This window comes from Struthio camelus, chromosome 16 (assembly GCF_040807025.1).
Source record: "Struthio camelus isolate bStrCam1 chromosome 16, bStrCam1.hap1, whole genome shotgun sequence".
In the NCBI taxonomy this organism is placed as follows: domain Eukaryota; kingdom Metazoa; phylum Chordata; class Aves; order Struthioniformes; family Struthionidae; genus Struthio; species Struthio camelus.
Genome location: NC_090957.1, coordinates 20,595,402 through 20,612,734, shown reverse-complemented (window position 1 = coordinate 20,612,734; position 17,333 = coordinate 20,595,402). Strand labels below are relative to the sequence as shown.

Here is a 17,333-nt window from a genome sequence, read left to right as displayed (position 1 = left end):
TAATTTTCCAGGGTAGGTAGCTGGGGAATTCTAGCCTGAGTCACTCAATAGGAAAAAGAAATTAGTTTATTCAAATTAGCTTTATTCCCTCCCCCTAAACTTGCATGAGAAGATTCCTTTTTCTTTTTTTTCTCCACCTTGCAAAAGGATGCAGTGGTGACTGTCTTTCTAGGTACAGTCAGGACAAAGCAAGGAAGAGATTAGTAAGTGCTTGCATGCATAACACCCATAATACAGAGACAAATGAGCAGATGGCCGTTCCTAATCTAACTCCTAATCATCCTAACTGTCACCTAGCTCAGTAAAAAAGGAAAAATCTCTCATTGGCTCCACTTACTTCTTTACTAAGATCTCCTGGTGCTCTTGGATGACAATGATACTGTTTGAATATGCTGTACTCAGTAGAAAAGAGTTGGCAAACTGTATTTGCAGAGAAGAATTCCTCAGGTCTTCGTTCCAGGTTTGAAACCCGGCTCACATGCCGTAATTATGCTGCAGCATTACCATTACAGGCAAACTCCTGGGTTTTGCTCCCACTCTGCAGTTTGAGTCACAGTTTGAGTGAGTCACTTGTTCTCCCTGTGCCTCAGTTTCACCGCTATATAATATTGACTACCGGGGGCTGCTCTGAAATTGTAGAGAGCGCTAAAATAATGGGGCAAAAGGTGTCATCAAAACACAATTTACATTCTGGTAATGACCATGGGTCCCAGTTCAGATCTCAGCCCTGCTGCACTGAACAGTGTCTAGTCAGTGACTGACAATTCTTGGCCCATTATTATTATGAGCTCTTCTGATATAAAAAGGAAATGCAATTTGGGGATGGAGAGTGTGCATTTTCTATAATCAAATTTTTCCAGCTCAGCAACAGTAGAACCGGCCTGTCAAGACACATTACTGTCTGCAGAGAGGCTCTCCTCTCATTCCACCCACCAATGTCCCCTTTGTGGCAAAGAAAACAGGACTGAGACCCAAATTGTTCAAAATTGTTACCACAGAACACTGGCTTGAGCTTCCAACTTAAAACCAAAGGAACCAGTTCTCTCATCTTTGTCTCTCACGAACAACAACTGCGGAAGTACTAGGCTGTCACTCCAGCACACGCGCTATAGCCTTCTGCGTAGGCACAGCGATTCTCATCAGACAAAGGCTGCTCTCTTTTCCCTGCCCCACAATCCAAAAAAAAGCAAAGAAAGGAGAAACCAAGATTTTAATTCAAATCATACATTCTAAAACTGTTTTGTCAGACTTACTACTTCTACCACTTGAGACACTCAGAACGCTTTGGAGACTTTAACTCCTTGAGCCTTTGTTTTCTTATATCACATTGATTCAGGAAGGACCTGTGACCTGCTTTCATGAAGCAGCAGTCCCAAATCCAGAAGCCCTGACTCCACTGGTCCCTGCTCTCACTCTCAGGTGTTCACTACCTTTTGCAAGAGCCATGCAACCTTCTCCAAATAGATGTGGCCAAAAACATTCCTCTGATAATAGTCTGCCTCCAGTAAACCTGCCCCCGGGGCTGAGTCAGACCTGTGATGTTCACACAGAATTTCTGCAGATTATGCCCTTGATTAATTCCAGCCTGGAAAGACAGCAAATTTTACTCATCTTTTGAAAGAGATGGCAAGGGAAGTCTGGATGTCATCAACAGTCTCTCTCCTCTCCCTCTCCTAACCTCCGCCTTAAAATACACTGACAGATAAAACTGTCACCATCCAATTCTCTTCCGCATGTAATTCTCCCCTCCTGCAGGAGCGGGTTGCACAGATGCCCACGCGCACAGTTGCTGCACATAGATATAGCCAGCTGATGGGATGCATGTCCCTCTGAAAACCTCGGCTTTTGATTATAACTTCCATTACTGGAGGAAAACCTGGTAAGTGGCTGGTAATACATATGAGTGACATCAGGACACCTTACAAACCTTCAAACGCTCTTTTTGCAAATGCGAGGAGAGGTGAAGAGCTTGACAAATGGCAGGTTTTTCATTGCTGGCGAAATGAAACACAGCCAGCTCTAGACTTCAATCACAGAAGGTACAAGGGTAAGAAAAAGTTAAGATTACTCAGTTTTAACCTTTCTTTTTAAGTAGTTGTAAGCTACCTTTGAAGCAAATTGCTTTGCAAATACTGATTAATTTAACTTTACAATGTCTATCTTAAATAGTATCTTGGTTTACAGGTGGGGAAACCAAGGCAGAGAAGGGAAAAATAAACTGTTCAGAATCTGCAGCAGAACTAGGAACAAAACCCTCTCTCTGTGTTTTAACTACAAAAATCATCTTTCCTCATTAGCAGCTAATCAGAACTACCAGAGGGGAAGAGATTACAGACAGGGTGGAGAGGGGAGTAACTGAAAGAAATACAGACATCAAAACAGATTTTCATTTATTCATTCATTTATCACAATGAGGCACAGGCCTCAAGTTCCTTCAAGGCTGTGTTAGCTTTGCAGAATTTTGGGATGCCCTCTCCAAAATCCAAAAAGTTAATAGCTTAAAAGCCATGTGCTGTCTCAGGAAGGAGAAAATCTGCAATTTTGGGTTGGCCTCTGGAAGTCTTATATTGCTTTGCCTGCTAGATTATAAGAAACCACTAATCTTCACTTGCCAGCTTCCTAATCTTTATGGGAACCCAGATAAGTTATCAGAAACTTGCTTATTAAAAAGCACCCGACTTGCATCGCAGCAGATTGGATGATGATTTCTAGCAAATTTCAGACTCCAGCCTGCTATATGACGTGCAGGCAGGGAGCAGAGCTACATCCTGGCACGTGCAGCTCCCGAATCACCCAGCCCGGCTGGCCTGGAAGCAGCCCAGGTCCTCAGACATGCCGCAGAAAGGGCAGGGCGCAGGCAGCGTCCCTTTTTGCCTTCTCTCTGTGCTTTGCTAGGAGCAACCCTACTGATGTGAGCACATCTACGGGTGCAGGAACAGCGAGGTCCCCATGGCCCATGCAGCGGTCCGAGAAGGCCAAAAAGGACAACAAACACCATGAGACATTTGTTCTTTACCTCAACTGCATTCGCAACTTCATCGCGTGCTGGCTAAACGACGACAGCGCTAGGACTAGAGGGTCTGGCTGGATCAACCTCCCAGGGAAAAGCTCCACGTATCCTTTCTACTTCTTTGAACTTCTCCATACACATTCCTACCATCCTTCAATAGGAAGGACTTTGTATATTTAAACACTGAAATAAACCCCCAGTGATTTTTTTCCTTTTTGCCCAAAAACGGTTTGCAAAAAGCTGAGTATTTTATTTACAAGGTAGGCCAAGAATCTCGAATCTTCAAACTTTCCTTTCTCTCATTATTTCATTTTGACTTTTCAGAAGTGAAGAGATAGTCAGGGCCCATGACTTATTCATCAGACCATAACTTACAGACACAACACAGAGCTGGTTCTGAATCCTCCGAAAGGGACAAGCCTCTATAATTTATGTCTTTCCCTCGGGCTCCATGCGGACGCTGGGTCCCCCGCTGCAGTGCCACACAGCACTCTCGCTGTTGAGCAGATTAATTGTTTTCCCCAGGATGACTCACTTCCTCGCATCTCCTGCGCCTGACCCGATGGGAGAAACCTGCATGTGCTCCTCCTGCGGATGCTGCTGTCGAGACCCAACAGCGCAGCCTCGAGCATCACGACTGCCACACTAACAATTCCAGCTCGATTCCCCTCACGCCTCCATGGGGGTGTCATAGGCTCTCCCTGCTGAGTCCCGACTGAAACTCACCTCATGCTCCCACTCTGGCATGCGAGTTTAGAGCAACTCTCAGATCTGCTAATCTTCTATATCCACCTTTTGCTAGCGTAAATGACCACACAGGGCGCATTTTCTTGCTTAGCCAGATTGAGATGCATTAGTTCTAGCAGTTTACGGCAACATTTTGTGCAGAAGAAAGTGTCTTTCATCTGAGAATCTCCAAGCAGCCACCCAAAGCAATTCCCATAAAAGCCTCACATAACTCTTGAGAATAAGATAAGCGTTTTTGTACCTGCTTAACAGAAAGGTGAAAACTGACTTATAGAGAAGTTAAGCTCAAGGTCAAACTCAAGCCAGGTCATTAGCGAAGGTAAAGCAGCGTGTTGCGCTGGCCTCCAGCCGTCCACGCTGCTGTCCCACAACCTGCCTCTGCACACGGGTGACTTGCTAGGCAAACAGCCTCCGCGCGCCACAGCGAGCGGGTCTCTGCTGGGAAACCTCTTTTAAAGGTGAATAAACAGGATGCTGAGCTGCTCCAACAGGTCACTACCTGCCCAGTGAATTTCCTTTGGCATTTCCAACTTTGCACATGAGCCCACAATAGGAAATGAGGGACATATTTTTAAATAAGAGGAGGAAATGGTGTCTTTGTGTCAGACAAGTGGAAGAAATCCAGGACCAAGAGACTGCAGAGCCTTTCCACTTCAGACAGCAGGTGCTCTCCAAGATGTGGTTATGGCAACAAAATAAATGATGGATAATTGCTTTTGTGACAACTTGCCAATTAAATTAGACTCAGCAGAATAACATAATGACAATTTGTTATGCTCTGGTGGGCACTAACACACCAATCATAATTAAATGCTATGACTGAAATAGAATGCTGCTGTACACAGGAATATATAACCCCAATTCCCTCCCAGTGAAACATTATAGGTTCAGACTTGATTTCAATTTCTGGAGGATAATAGCATTAGTGCACATCAGAATGAGCTTGGAATATGCATACAAGCAGCAGCACAGAGAGACAGACAGAGACAAGGACAGCTGAGCCGCCTCAGTTCCTGTGGGTACCCTCCAAAATATTTCTGGTGCTCAGTGTTTCAAAGCAGTAGGGGACATCCTCGGAGCATTGGCATGCCCCAGGAAGATTTCAAATCCCTGCTCAAGGGAAGCAGGCAAAGAAAGCGACTGCCCCAGAGAGTCCAGCCCAGCTTTTAACACGAGGCGGATGCCTGCTGGGACAGGTCTCAGAGGTTTACTTAGGGCTGTGTCAACAGCACACATCAGTCTCGGCCAGTAAAGCTCTCATGCTCTGGAGCATCTGTCCTCAAAGTCTAGACCGAACAAGCTTCCTTTAAACGGGGGCATAATACAACCTACCCTTTTTTGAACGATTATCAAAGCCCTCTTCATTAAAATAAAGACAAGGAGGAAAAAAAATTCTCCCTGGAAAATTCCTTGATAAAGGCTACCCGCTTTAAAGGACTCCAGTTACTGTGCAGTAACCTTGGAGTGAAAGTCAGCCTGGAGCAGAGCATGCATTGCCAGGGCCTTGCATCTACTTATGTCCTTTCTGTGCTTTTTTTGGCAGATTTAAATGGGGCCTGAAGGCTACATGGTGTCTCAGGACACCCCACGGTGAATCTGATTTCATGGGAGCAGATTGCTGTCTGTTACCCACCAAACTGCAAAGCAACAATCTTCTCACTGGGCAAAACTGGCAGGTACCCGCTCCTTTTGCCTGCAGCCAAAAATGCAACTCCAGTGCCCAGTGGGACAGACACCGTGTCTAGCTCTGCAGCTGGGCTCTCTTTGTGGCTCTGCCTTCTAAGCTTCCTTGGCCACCCAGGCCCAAACCAGTTGCTTATCCAAACTGTCAGTAGTTGGATGAACTGATCTAAAAATAGAACAAGGATTGGGTCAGGTCCTGGAAGTATTTAAGACTTACCGACATATGAGGGAAAGCAACAGCCAGCTTTTTCATCCTGAGCTTACAACTGAGATCTTGCTCTTCTTCCAGGGATGCTATGACTCTTGGTCTGCTCCTCAACGACTCCCTCCTGCCCTGCCCAGAATTATTGTCCTGCATTTTATTCACCTGAGAACTGGTGGGTAGGGAATTCTTTTTATTTCTGGTACTGCAGAACCAAAATGCTAAAAGAGGGCCAATCCCAACCCCGCTGTTAAAAAATTATTCATTTAAAAACAAAACTAGGAAGGTGGTAGCGAACTGATGCCACAGAATTTTTGCAAAATCCTCCTTGAAAGCACAGGTTTAGCAGAGCCACTTGTGTGACATTTTCCTCCCCAATGTGGAAATTCAACACACAGAAACCTGCAGCTTTCCCTGAGTAGATAGTGCCTTAAAGACCTGCTCTGATGCCGCATACATTTTCCTGACAAATGAGTGTAAAATGACCAGCTTGTCTGTCTAGCTTCCCTAACAGTCCTAAAGAATTGCAGCTGCAGAACCTAATCACAACGTGCTATTCCCAAAGAAAGCAGAACCAAACCCTGTTCCTCTAGGAGAGCCAGCAATTTACACAAATAAAACCTTTCTAAATTCAGGTGATGCAAAGAAGGCTATTGCCTTGATTTAAGTACCAAGCAATGAGGCTGTCTCGTACCTGGGTTACAAAGGCCATCATCCTCCTTGATAGATCTCAGCATTTCTTTTATCAGGTATCGTATAATAAGGGAAGTATGAAAACACAATAAATTCAAGCTAAGATACTAACAGATGCCGTTTTCCAGAACATTCCAAAGCTTAAAACGGGGGGAAGGAAGAAAGGCCCCTGCGAAAACAATTTCCCAGAGGCTTTGAAGTAAATGCTTGCGTGTGTGTGTGCGCGGGCAAGGGTGGGAGAAGAGAGAAAGGGAGAAGCAGCAACAACACTCCGAGGACTCTGCTGTGTATTTAGACTATCTAAAAACAATGTCTGAGCGTTACACAAAGCTATCTTCCTCTGGAAGACATTCAGCTCAGTTCCAGCATCGCAAGTGGAAACACAGAGGCTAATCACAGAATACTTCCAACATTTTAGTATCTTACTTAGAGCTACATTTTTAAAATGTGAAATGCTTTATTACTGATTCTCTATAAAGCTTGGTATTGGCAGGGTCAGATCACCTGGTTTTCTGGCAAAGCTGGTGAATTATTTTGGCTGCTCCCAGTGTAAGACCTGATCCTATAATCCTTATTTCCCTCGCCCTCAACATGTAATAGCAGTTAATCTTCTAGTGTGTGACTAACAGCGTAGTTCGAGATGCGTTACTGCTCGGTAACGCATGCCCAAGCGCTAACAGAGCCCAGCTCTGTGCAGCGTGGAGCCGGGGATCAGATCCTGAGGCTTCAGCAGCCTTGCCCCTGCCGCCAGCCCCACGCGCAGCTTTGGGCAGGCTGCTGAACTGCTTGTAAATCACCTTCAGGGCTCGACTGCCTGATTCAGAAAGTACCCCAATTGAGGGCTCAATCCTACTGCCCTTAATGCTGTGACTAGAGACATTCATTTCAGTGGAACATCTCCTCTACACAAGCCCTCTCAGGTACTGATACTGTTCAGTAAAGTACTGATCTAAGTAACATTATAACATCTTCAGGAAGTTTCTTTCCCATTATCTCCCGCACCAACATACCAGCATAGTTTGCTGTCTCTTCAGTGATTTATCTGAAAAGCCCCAGAGTTGGACGTGCTTGTAACACATTGCTAAATGAGATGCCATTGTCCGAGGTCAGAAGCTGTCCTGAATAGCAGACGCACTGAATTTACAAACACACAGCAGGCAAAGGCAGGAGTTTCCTCTCTCAGCACTACAAATACTGCAACTGCAGCATAGCTGAATAGATGATTTCACTGCTAACGCTCTAATGGCAAACTAACAACCCGGGCATCAGGTCCAAAGTACAGATGTCAAGATCAGGCAATAAAAGCAGTGGACTTTGTGAATCTATACTTCTAGACTCTACAATGGGATCTGCTGCGAGACTAAGGCGAATTCTTCACCCTAAAATGTTCAGGTGGGGCCCACAATTTTAGGAACTAGCCTTGAAAAACCTTTAGCCTGACTTTCAGAGAAGCAGAAGGGGTTCCTTATTGCCTTCAATTGTCTTCTGCTTTGATGCCTCAAGGAGTAAGGAACCTTGTAACTGATACTTTGGCATTTATTGTCACTTAAAAATAGCTTGGCAATCAGAGAGAGGAACTGCTACGCACACACACACCACTCATCTTCCAAGAGGAAAGAGGTCAGCAATTTAGCCCAACAAAGGTCATACAGCTGCTCTGTAACAGGGGGTAGGATTGCGAGACAGCAAAAGCTCTGCTCCAGTCACTAACAAGTGTTACAATACCAGAAGACAGGTTTGCCCAGGCATAAGGAAATTACCTGAATGCATGATTTGCCCTGTGAAGGCAGAGGGCAAATGACAAGGTCACATCTGCTTCTCTTGCCTGCAAAAAGCAGGAGAAGCATTTGCCTTTCTCAGCACACCATAGTTGGTAGGTGGCAGATATCTCCCTAAGGAGATAAGGGAATGAAGGTCAGCTTCTTAGCAGGTCTGTGCCTTACTAGTATACTGGTATTCTCTCTTTCCCATCCCCACTTTCTTTTGTGCTCAGCCATATATCCCATTTGTTCCTAGAGGAAACTTGGATTTCTTTTCAAAGATTCTTGGTGAAAATTTGGACTTCTTTCCACAGTAGTATCAGACTGCAGGAAAAAGGCAAGGTCAATGTTACTGTTGCACACATTTTTCATATTGCTTGGCATCAGTCAGACCCTCCAGCCTTGCAGTACAGGGCAGAAAATACAAATAAAGGCACTACTTGCAAGAGACAGCATCTTCACGGCATACTTCAACCCACAGGCATGCAAAAGACAGTAAAGCACACTGCTTTTTAAGTGTGTGCTATAGGATGATGAGAGACAGAAAAGACTCACGAAGATTTCACTCTTTCAGACCCTTATTTTGTCAAGAACTTCCATCGAGGACTCAATGACCTTAAAAATTGGTAATAGCTGACAGAGCGCAGCTGAGCCTCTGAATCTGGGGAAGAGGGAAGGTACAGTAGAAACGCGATGACTCCATCTAGTGGGTAAAAGCCAGGAGAGCGCTGCAAGCACGGAAAAGCAACCGCACTGACATTTGCTAACAATCAATATCTCATTATTAACCGTAATCACAAGGCTGTGTTTGTTTTTGTGGAAATGTATCTCAACGAGGGACACATGCTCATTGCATGTTTAGTGGAAGAATACTGAAAGCCAAAATAATTATCGGTAGTGACCTGCATACACACAAAATCAGGGCAGAAGTGATTGATCGTGTATCTTTTCCACTACGCTCCCCAATGAGCCCTCCCCTGCAAAGCTACTGACCTTTTGCTAACACTGGAAGGTAAATGCTTGATAAATAATAAATAGCTCACCTCAGGCTTTTGCTCAGAACCTTTTAATTAAAATAGTTGAGTTACCCTAAGGTAACAGTGATTGGCATTTCCATCCCAGCCCAGCAAATATAACCATCAAATGGGGAGTATCCAAAACCACAGAATTCTGATCTTAATTGTATTTTCCCCTAATTGCACCGAAAACTTAACTTCATATCCTTTACTAACAGCTGAACTCTTAGTTCCCTGTTACCTATTCACAGCACAGAGATATCACTAACTACTTGTCTGTCTAGAACTACTTGCCTGGAAGCTCCTTCAGCACTGACGTCAGCCAACAACCTGCTTGAGACTCCAAAGCCTCTACCCTCCATGCTCCCCAGAAATAATTTTCTGATTTACACCATGTGAGTGTGACCAGTCTCCTTTATCATCCCTGCTGGCTGGCTGAATGAAAGCATACACTCACTTACCTATTTCCAATGTTTCCAGCTAATTGGACCATTTACCTGCTTCAGAGTAACAGCACGCACACACATCAATGAATTATACAGCTGTAAGTCTACAGCTACTTAAAGAGAAGTACAGCAAAGTGTGAAATACAGCTTCACTCTCAAATCTGACAGCCAAGTTATACGGCTACTGCATAAATCAAAGTTTCTTTGTACCTTTCGTGATTACAAAGCATACCAAGTTTGGGCTATGTGCAGACTCACTACAGAAACAAGTTGTAATACGCCTTCTGACATGTGGACATGAAAACTTTAAAACGCAACAGTCACAGCCATTATTTAGCCATATAAAGGGAAGGAAAAACATAGCGGGTCTCTTACTCTTGCCCCTTAGACTGCAACTGCACACACAGGGCAAACACTAGCAGCTCAGCACTGCAAGAAAGCACAGAGGAAAGGGAAGCCAGGCAGGGCAGGGAACACGAAAGAGCCCAAATTCCCTCCCCAAACGGCTTGCTCAGCTGAGAATACTCTGCCTGGGGGAGCAGCTTCTAGTAACTTTTCCAAATGTAAGATAAAAGAGAATATCAATTCTGACTCTCAAGCTATTCTCTTGTCTGTTTGGCCCTGGAACTCACCCAGGGCAGACAGCAAGGCCACAATCTATTCTGTATTTCACGTTTCGGATGCTATTGCTCAACGTGCTTTAGAACACTAGAGGATGACATAGCAAAGCTGCTCAGTAAAGATGCAAGGAAGAACCTAACTGTAGTAGGTAAGCAGCAAAGGCTCTTTTTGTAATTTTGGCAATTTTCTAGAGAAGTGACAACAAATAGAGGAGACCACCAAGCTGGGAATGAAGTGACTAAGAAATCTCTCATATGTTATTACATTTGACCTCATAGCACTATTTTTCATTTTAAAGCACTTCCACTTACAACCTTTGGCAAGCTAGAAACTTCATCAACAGTAATAAACTTGGAATAGGATACTCGAAATAAAATATGCCTCTAAAACCCACTAAAAGGAAGGACACAGTGCTGCAGTGCAAGAGACATGGAACTGTCAGTCACTCTTCTGTCAGGCTAGCAAGAATCATTTGGCCCCAGCAAGAAAACTGGGCACACAGAAATTTAATCACAGCTGCCAGCATTTTTCTAATGAGGGCAGCTTGCCTCTAGCTGTCTTAATGCAAACAGAAGAACGTGGTGATCCAAAAACCTCATTCTAGGGTGGGCTACAGATGATTAAAGTACATACTCTATGTTTTACTTTCAGTTATTACATATGTCTCTTCTCTCCAATCCTGTTTCAGATTGAAACCCATTTTAATCGATTTTACTTCCTCACCACATCATTCACACTAGAATTTCTCCCACCATTGACCTAGGACAACAGTTCCCAGAGCTGGTTTGCTTGGATATCGGAGATGGGTGCATCCGCTATTCACCTCTGTATGGGCCTCTCTGTATCTATTTAGCAATTCGGACAGTATTCATTCACCACTTGGAAGAACCTTGCACAGACAAGTATATGTGCCACCAGTGGGAGCTTTAGAAAAAGATCCTCTAGTGGTTACAACTACAGAAGTGCTAAGTTAAATAGGGGTTCAGGTTTTCTTGCTCTTTGTAATAAAATCTTGCACTTTATTCCTAATCCTACTCTGTAATTCTAATGAAGTTTGACCTTCCAAGAATAACCAAATAATTCTACTGTAATTACATTGATATCAAGAGGTGAATCACGCCATACAAAAACAAATCCTGGGCATTTTAAAGTTACCCTTTTAACTGCCATATAATACATATTCATAAGACAGTATGTGTGCACCATTTATGTGCAGTACCAGCACAAAACTGAGCTGTGGAGAATGTCCAGGAGGCAGGTATGAAACAAAAAGGAAATCTTGCCCCTTCCTTTTGGGGGAAGGGCCAGACAAAGAAGAGATGATTTGCTTGACATGACTTAAACCTTTCTTTTTTTTCCAGAACAGTAATTGTTTTTCATTTAGCCCAAAAACAAACTCCTTAATAAAAAAATAAGCTAGGCACTAGAGTTTACAGACATGGGAAGAATGGAATTCTAATCACCTCTGAAGTGCAACAACATTGATTGCTACTTCCTGAAGTTGTGCTATGCCAAAGTCTCAGCCACTATTTCTGCAACAGCGCTCAACTTTCTCTTCAACCTCCAGCTTGAATATATCTTTTACACTGCTGAGGTCACTGATTTCATCGAGAGTCACTGAAAGACTGCAAAGACCCAAATTATCTGGTGCTGTTATACTTTACCATCTTGTGAATTTAAGCAAATGCTGGAAGGGAAAGAGCATACTAAGTATATAAATAGCAACTCTTCTCGATTAGCTATAAAAAGATGACATTTTCAGAGTCACTTTAGACAGCTGCTACTATGTATCAGGCAAACAGTATATGCCATTTCAACAGCAGGACTGTTCTTTACTACTGCAAATAACACACCTGAAGACACAGAAGTTCAAGTTTTAAAGAAAATGTTTAATTTTCCACTAGTATGTGTCAAACTTTCCATCTCATGATTTGAAATGGCACTCAAACCTCAGAGGAAAGGATTATTTCTCATTTTACAAATGGGAGGATGGAATAACAAGAATGTGTCTCACACACAAGACCAAAGAAGGCACTAGAGCAGGGTAACTGAAGCATACCCCTCTTCTGTAAATGCCTCCGAGTCATAGGGATGTGCAGAAAGAAATACTGGCTCCTGAGCCATTGAATGCCACAGACATGTAACATTAAGTTGCAGTATGCACCAAGACAGTAGCACAGCTTGTTAGGATGGTAAGGGATTTTCCTTCTGTGTTTCAGTCAATTCAGGCTGCTGCTCCTCTTGATCTTGCTTCTTTTCCTGCATCTCCTCCAACACGGTTTGAAGTTGCATGCGTAATACAGAATCTCTGGTTTCAGTATCCTGATGACCGGGTTGTGCTACCTATAGTTAAAGGCAGATGGTCACCAAAAAAGCAGGGTTGCAAAGGATTTCTGACAAAGCTTGATTAAAGAGAGCAATAGAAAGCAACAGCTCCAGTTTGCACATCCAAAAAAGCTGACAGATTTGCCTGTCAGCAACTCATGCCTAGAGTATTACAAAGATACAGACTCTCAAGCTTTCACCAGGGCAAGAAATAGAAAATAAGACTGCTGACGTCCAGCTAAAAAGATGAAAGAATGTTAGTGATCTCATCTTTCCACACTCTTTCTTCAGTTAGTATACTTCAACCAGAACCAATTTCTGTTCCTCTTCAGCCTCTTTAATAGAGGAAAAATGCTATTGATGCTCAGTCCAGGACTACTTGGATGAGGAGGAGAACGGACAGTGCATTACAGGATAGATTAACAAATGAATTGAGCCAGCAAAGTTTAGAACTGTGGTTTTTATAACTAGCTCTTCTCCCTACTTTTTGATGGTGTTTAAACTAAACAGTCGACATTCTTAGATGAAACAGTTCTTAATTAGACATGATAGTTAGAATCTTTGAACTTTTATAAAGCAGCTATATCCTACAATTACCTATCGGAGAGGGCAGAAGTGTCTGAGGTTCATTCTTTTACCCCATTTTATGACAAAGCGTCACAGAACAATTGTCTGAAACAACAAGGAACTAGACTGCATATACCCAGAAGCCATTTCCTCTGTTTCACACTAGTAAAACCAGAAAGCAGCACGTTCCACCAGTGGCAGGACACTTTGGACAGTTCTTTTACATAGTTATTTTCTTGACAAAAATATAACAAAATAAACACAAATTACAAACCTTATTTCAATACTGCTGCTTTTTATGAAGTGCAGGTTTTTTTCCTTCAAAAATTTCCAGTTCAGGATCAAGGTTAGCGAACAAACACATATCAACTGGTAAAAATGCACTAGGAGTATTTAACTATTAAAGAGGGGTGGAAAAATATGTCAGTTAACTTAGGGTAAGTAGAGGTTCTGATTTACCTCCATGTTACATAGGTAACACATATATAATAACACGTAGACAGATTTCCAAATGGTTTATATGCCTACACCAATGGTTGGGTTCAAAGCACTGAATATTGAGAATCATTCATCAGCAACACAAGTGGTTCTTTTTCTCTCCCAAAAGAGCCTTAACCTTGGCCGGTCCCATTCAGAACTGAGAGAAGAGTTTACTTGGCATAGCAAAGACATTTTTATTATGACTATCACACACTTCACTATCATGATAGGAATTTGGATGCATTTGATATTAAGGACCTAGAAACGAAACTTTATGACTTCACAGGCCAATTAATTTTCCTCAATATTTAATACTTACTCTTTCTGTTCCTCTTCTCTGTAAAATTATCCCTTTGGCTAGAAGAGCTTTTCCTGTTTCTTCAAACAATTTGTCCTCTTCGATTTTTCCTTCTTCCTTCAATTGATTGAATTTCTCAACAAACCTAGATTTGAAGAATGCATGCTTACTTTTATAAATAATCTTTTGGTTCATTGACTTCAGCAGAGAAAGGGACAAGCATCACAAGTATTTCCAGTTTAATCATGAATAAATCTCACCTCTGACAAGTGGATTTGAAGTTTGATTGTGACAGGTCAAAAGGTCTTGGACCATTCCCATAAACTCTATAAAACCTCCTATTCAAAACACAAAACACTGTAGCTTTTCATCCCATCAAAAAATAATATGTTTTTGAGTATTTAACCAGCATCACAGTAGGTTCATTTGGCTACAACTGAAAGTATTAAAATAATTAGTTCACTTTCTCCCATTATGCTTCATATTATACAGAGTTTTTCATCCCAGCATTTTTAAATTATTTTAATAAATTCTAGTTAATCTTTACCACCCACCTGCAACCCACAGGACCATTATACCCTCTTCACAGAAAGGTTAACTCAGCCCATCCTAGCCACACAAAGTGGTTTATAGGAGTTCTGTGTCCAAAAGCCATTTGCAGGGGCCAGAGTTTTCTACTGCAAAGAAGCTTTTTGTATATCTGCTAGTGACTGCAAATACACTCAAGACAACACTGTAAAGCTGCACAACGCAGTTCCACCGTGACAGAAACAAGCGCGAAAATGTTGCTCCAAGGGTCAGGGGCTGTTAAAGGCTGCTGTATTTCCTCCCAGGGCCACATTTGTGCGTGTACATATACAAGACCAAAGAAGCAACGTGAAAAGGGAAACCAGGGGAACGTGCAGCGCCCGAGGACCAGCCCAGGCTGCTCCGCCACGCCGGGGGGGGGAAGACAGAGCTCGGGCGCCGCCGCGGGGCCCTCCGGGGCGGCAGAGCCGAAACTCACGCGCGGACTTCGTCCTCCGGGTAGAAGACGGGCGGGACGACGTCCTTCACCTTGCCGTAGCGAGGCCGCGGCGTGCGGTAGACGGGCTCCCTGAGCGGGGGGAAGGCGGCGTAGACGTCGAACCACAGCGGCTTCGGCACCAGGCCCACGCGGAGCAGGTTGCGCGTCCTGCCGGCGGAGAGCGCGGCGCTCAGCGGCCCCCAGGGCCCCGGCCCGCCCGCCCGGCGCGGCCCCGCACCCCCCGGCGGCCTCCCCGCGCGCCCGGTACCGGCTGAACACGCTCCCGATCTTCTGCGTGCGGTTCCCCGCCATGGCGGCGGCGGCCGGACCCGGCCAGGCCTCCCCTAGCAACGGCCGCTCCGCAGCAACCGCTCGCCCTCTCGCCCGGAAGCGGAAATACTCGGCTCCAGCCGATTACCGAGCCCTCGAACGAGCGGCCGCCAGGACGCGCAGCCAAGAGCCGATAGACCGCCGACGAGGAGGAGGGCCCAGCCAGGCAGCCGTAGCCGATGGCCGAGCGGAGGCGGGGGCGGTGGATGCCCGATCTCGGCCCGGCGGCCCGTGCCCGAGGTTTCGCTGCCGCCATGGCCGCGGCCCGGCCCCACCGCACCGCCGCCCCCCGGCACTGGCACGGGCGGGCCCGCGCCCTGGCTCCCGGGGGAGCGCAGCCCCTCCGCCTGCCCCCGCAGCCCCGGCCACCGCGAGCACCACAGTCCTGCAGCCACCATGGCCACCACAGCCACCATGGCCCTGGGGCCACCACGGCCACCACAGCCACCATGGCCCTGGGGCCACCATAGGCACCATGGCCCTGCAGCCACCACAGCCACCACAGCTACCACAGCCACCATGGCCCTGGGGTCACCATGGCCACCACAAGTACCATGGCCCTGGGGCCACCGCAGCCACCACAAGCACCATGGCCCTGAGGCCACCATAGGCACCATGGCCCTGCAGCCACCACAGCCACCACAGCCACCACAGCCACCATGGCCCTGAGGTCACCATGGTCACCACAAGCACCATGGCCCTGGGGCCACCACAGCCACCACAAGCACCATGGCCCTGAGGCCACCACGGCCCTGAGGTCACCATAACCACCATGGTTCTGTGGCCACCATGACCCCACAGCCATCGCAGCCCCCAAGCCCGTGGCTCCCTCCCTGGAGCCAGACTGGCCTCCATAGAGGAACGGCTCCGGGACAGCGGCACGGCTCCCGGCCTCAGCGACAGAGCAGGGGACAACCGCTGCGGCCAGCCCCACGCCGGCCACATCCTGCCCCGACAGCCCGGGAGGTGGCAGCAGACAGTGTCCAGCCCGAGCCGGCGCTTTTTGACACGTTTTATGAAATCCAACACCGACAGCAAGGTTATTCGTTCTGTGTAAACAGCCTCCCCCCAGCTCCGCCGTTTCCCTGAACCTGACTTCTAAGAAGCACGTCCCAACGAGTAACGTGGGCTCGTTAGACCTAGCCCTTAGACTGGGAACGAGTTGATTAAAAAAAAAATGCATTCACTTTTTTCCACCTCCCTGAGTTACAGAGGAAGGGGGCAGTACGTTTCCGCTGGAGACAGCAAATGGGTACGGGAGGCCAGGCCGAAACACCTCCAACACGTTCATCCTCAGCTGACCAAGCAGTTTTCAGCCCGAGGCTTTTCTCAGCTGCTGTTTTTCAGCGCATGTTTTGGAAAGAAAAGGCCGGGTTTGGAGCGAAGGAGCCGACCCGAGGGACGCCGCAGGGCCGGTGCACGCCGGCGTTTCAAGCCGGCTCTCCAGCGCCGGGCCGGCGCTCCGCACGGGCGCAGCAGAGATGCTGAGACCAGCCCCAGGAAGCGATTCCTACAAACTGCCAGACTTTAACTGCTCCCCCGTTGCCGATGCTTCGGGCATCCAGCCGGAGGGATCCCACCGGCGCAGCGACGCGACGCAACGCGCTGGAGATCCATCGCCCGCGTTTCAGAAATAATTCCTTATAAGAAGGTATCTCCATGCCAAGGAGACACGGCGAAGGAGCCGGGCTGCCGGTGGGGCGGTGGCTGCGCGGTGGAGCATGGAGCAGCAGGGAGCGAACGCACACCCCCGGCCGGCCCCCAGAGCCTCCTCGCTCGCAGGAGGGAGCGGGGAAGCCGCAGCACTTTGCCTTTGCCGTTCTTCCCTCAAAGGCAGGTTTTTTTCCCCAAAAGCAGGGCCGCGCAGGCGCTGTGAGCTCGCACAGTTCGCGCTCCCCGAGGGGACGCGGCCCCGGCGGCGAAGCCCACCGGGCGAGGGCGGCCGAAAAGCTTCTCCCAAAATCGGTCCTGGTGGGAAGAAGGAGCTCGGCAGCGCGCGGCTCTTCCCAGCGCTCGCGTCCTCCAGATGCTAGCGGGGCGGCAGCTGGCGGAGCTGGCGCGAAGGGAGACCCCGTCCCCCCCCGGCATTGCTCGCTTTCCCTCGGCAAAGACAAGAAACGGCAGCAAAAAGGCAGAACAAACCACGGTG

At 46.6% G+C, this 17,333-nt stretch overlaps 1 protein-coding gene across 2 annotated transcripts; it reads right to left on the bottom strand.

Moving 5' to 3' along the window:
• Positions 1-12,046: 12,046 nt before the first annotated feature.
• Positions 12,047-15,289, bottom strand: MRPS23 (mitochondrial ribosomal protein S23). 2 transcript variants are annotated; one of them, XM_068909483.1, is made up of 5 exons: positions 15,123-15,289; positions 14,855-15,022; positions 14,109-14,186; positions 13,870-13,993; positions 12,047-12,521 (listed from the first exon to the last, which is right to left on the bottom strand). In XM_068909483.1, exons 1-5 carry the CDS (start codon positions 15,164-15,166, stop codon positions 12,363-12,365), a joined length of 573 nt encoding a protein of 190 aa, XP_068765584.1. In that variant the 5' UTR covers positions 15,167-15,289; the 3' UTR covers positions 12,047-12,362. The 2 variants fall into 2 exon arrangements, with proteins under 2 accessions (XP_068765584.1, XP_068765586.1); XM_068909485.1 differs by lacking the exon at positions 12,047-12,521 and adding an exon at positions 13,271-13,467 and having other exon boundaries at positions 15,123-15,285.
• Between the last annotated feature and the right edge of the window lie 2,044 nt (positions 15,290-17,333).

Coding starts and splice junctions, on each gene's coding strand:
- MRPS23 (XM_068909483.1), bottom strand. CDS start 15,166: ATGGCGGGGAACCGCACGCAGAAGATCGGGAGCGTGTTCAGCCG. Junction 13,994..14,108: donor TTCAAATCCACTTGTCAGAG/GTGAGATTTATT, acceptor CTTCAAATCTAG/GTTTGTTGAGAAATTCAATC. Junction 12,522..13,869: donor AGAGAAGAGGAACAGAAAGA/GTAAGTATTAAA, acceptor CTTTAACTATAG/GTAGCACAACCCGGTCATCA.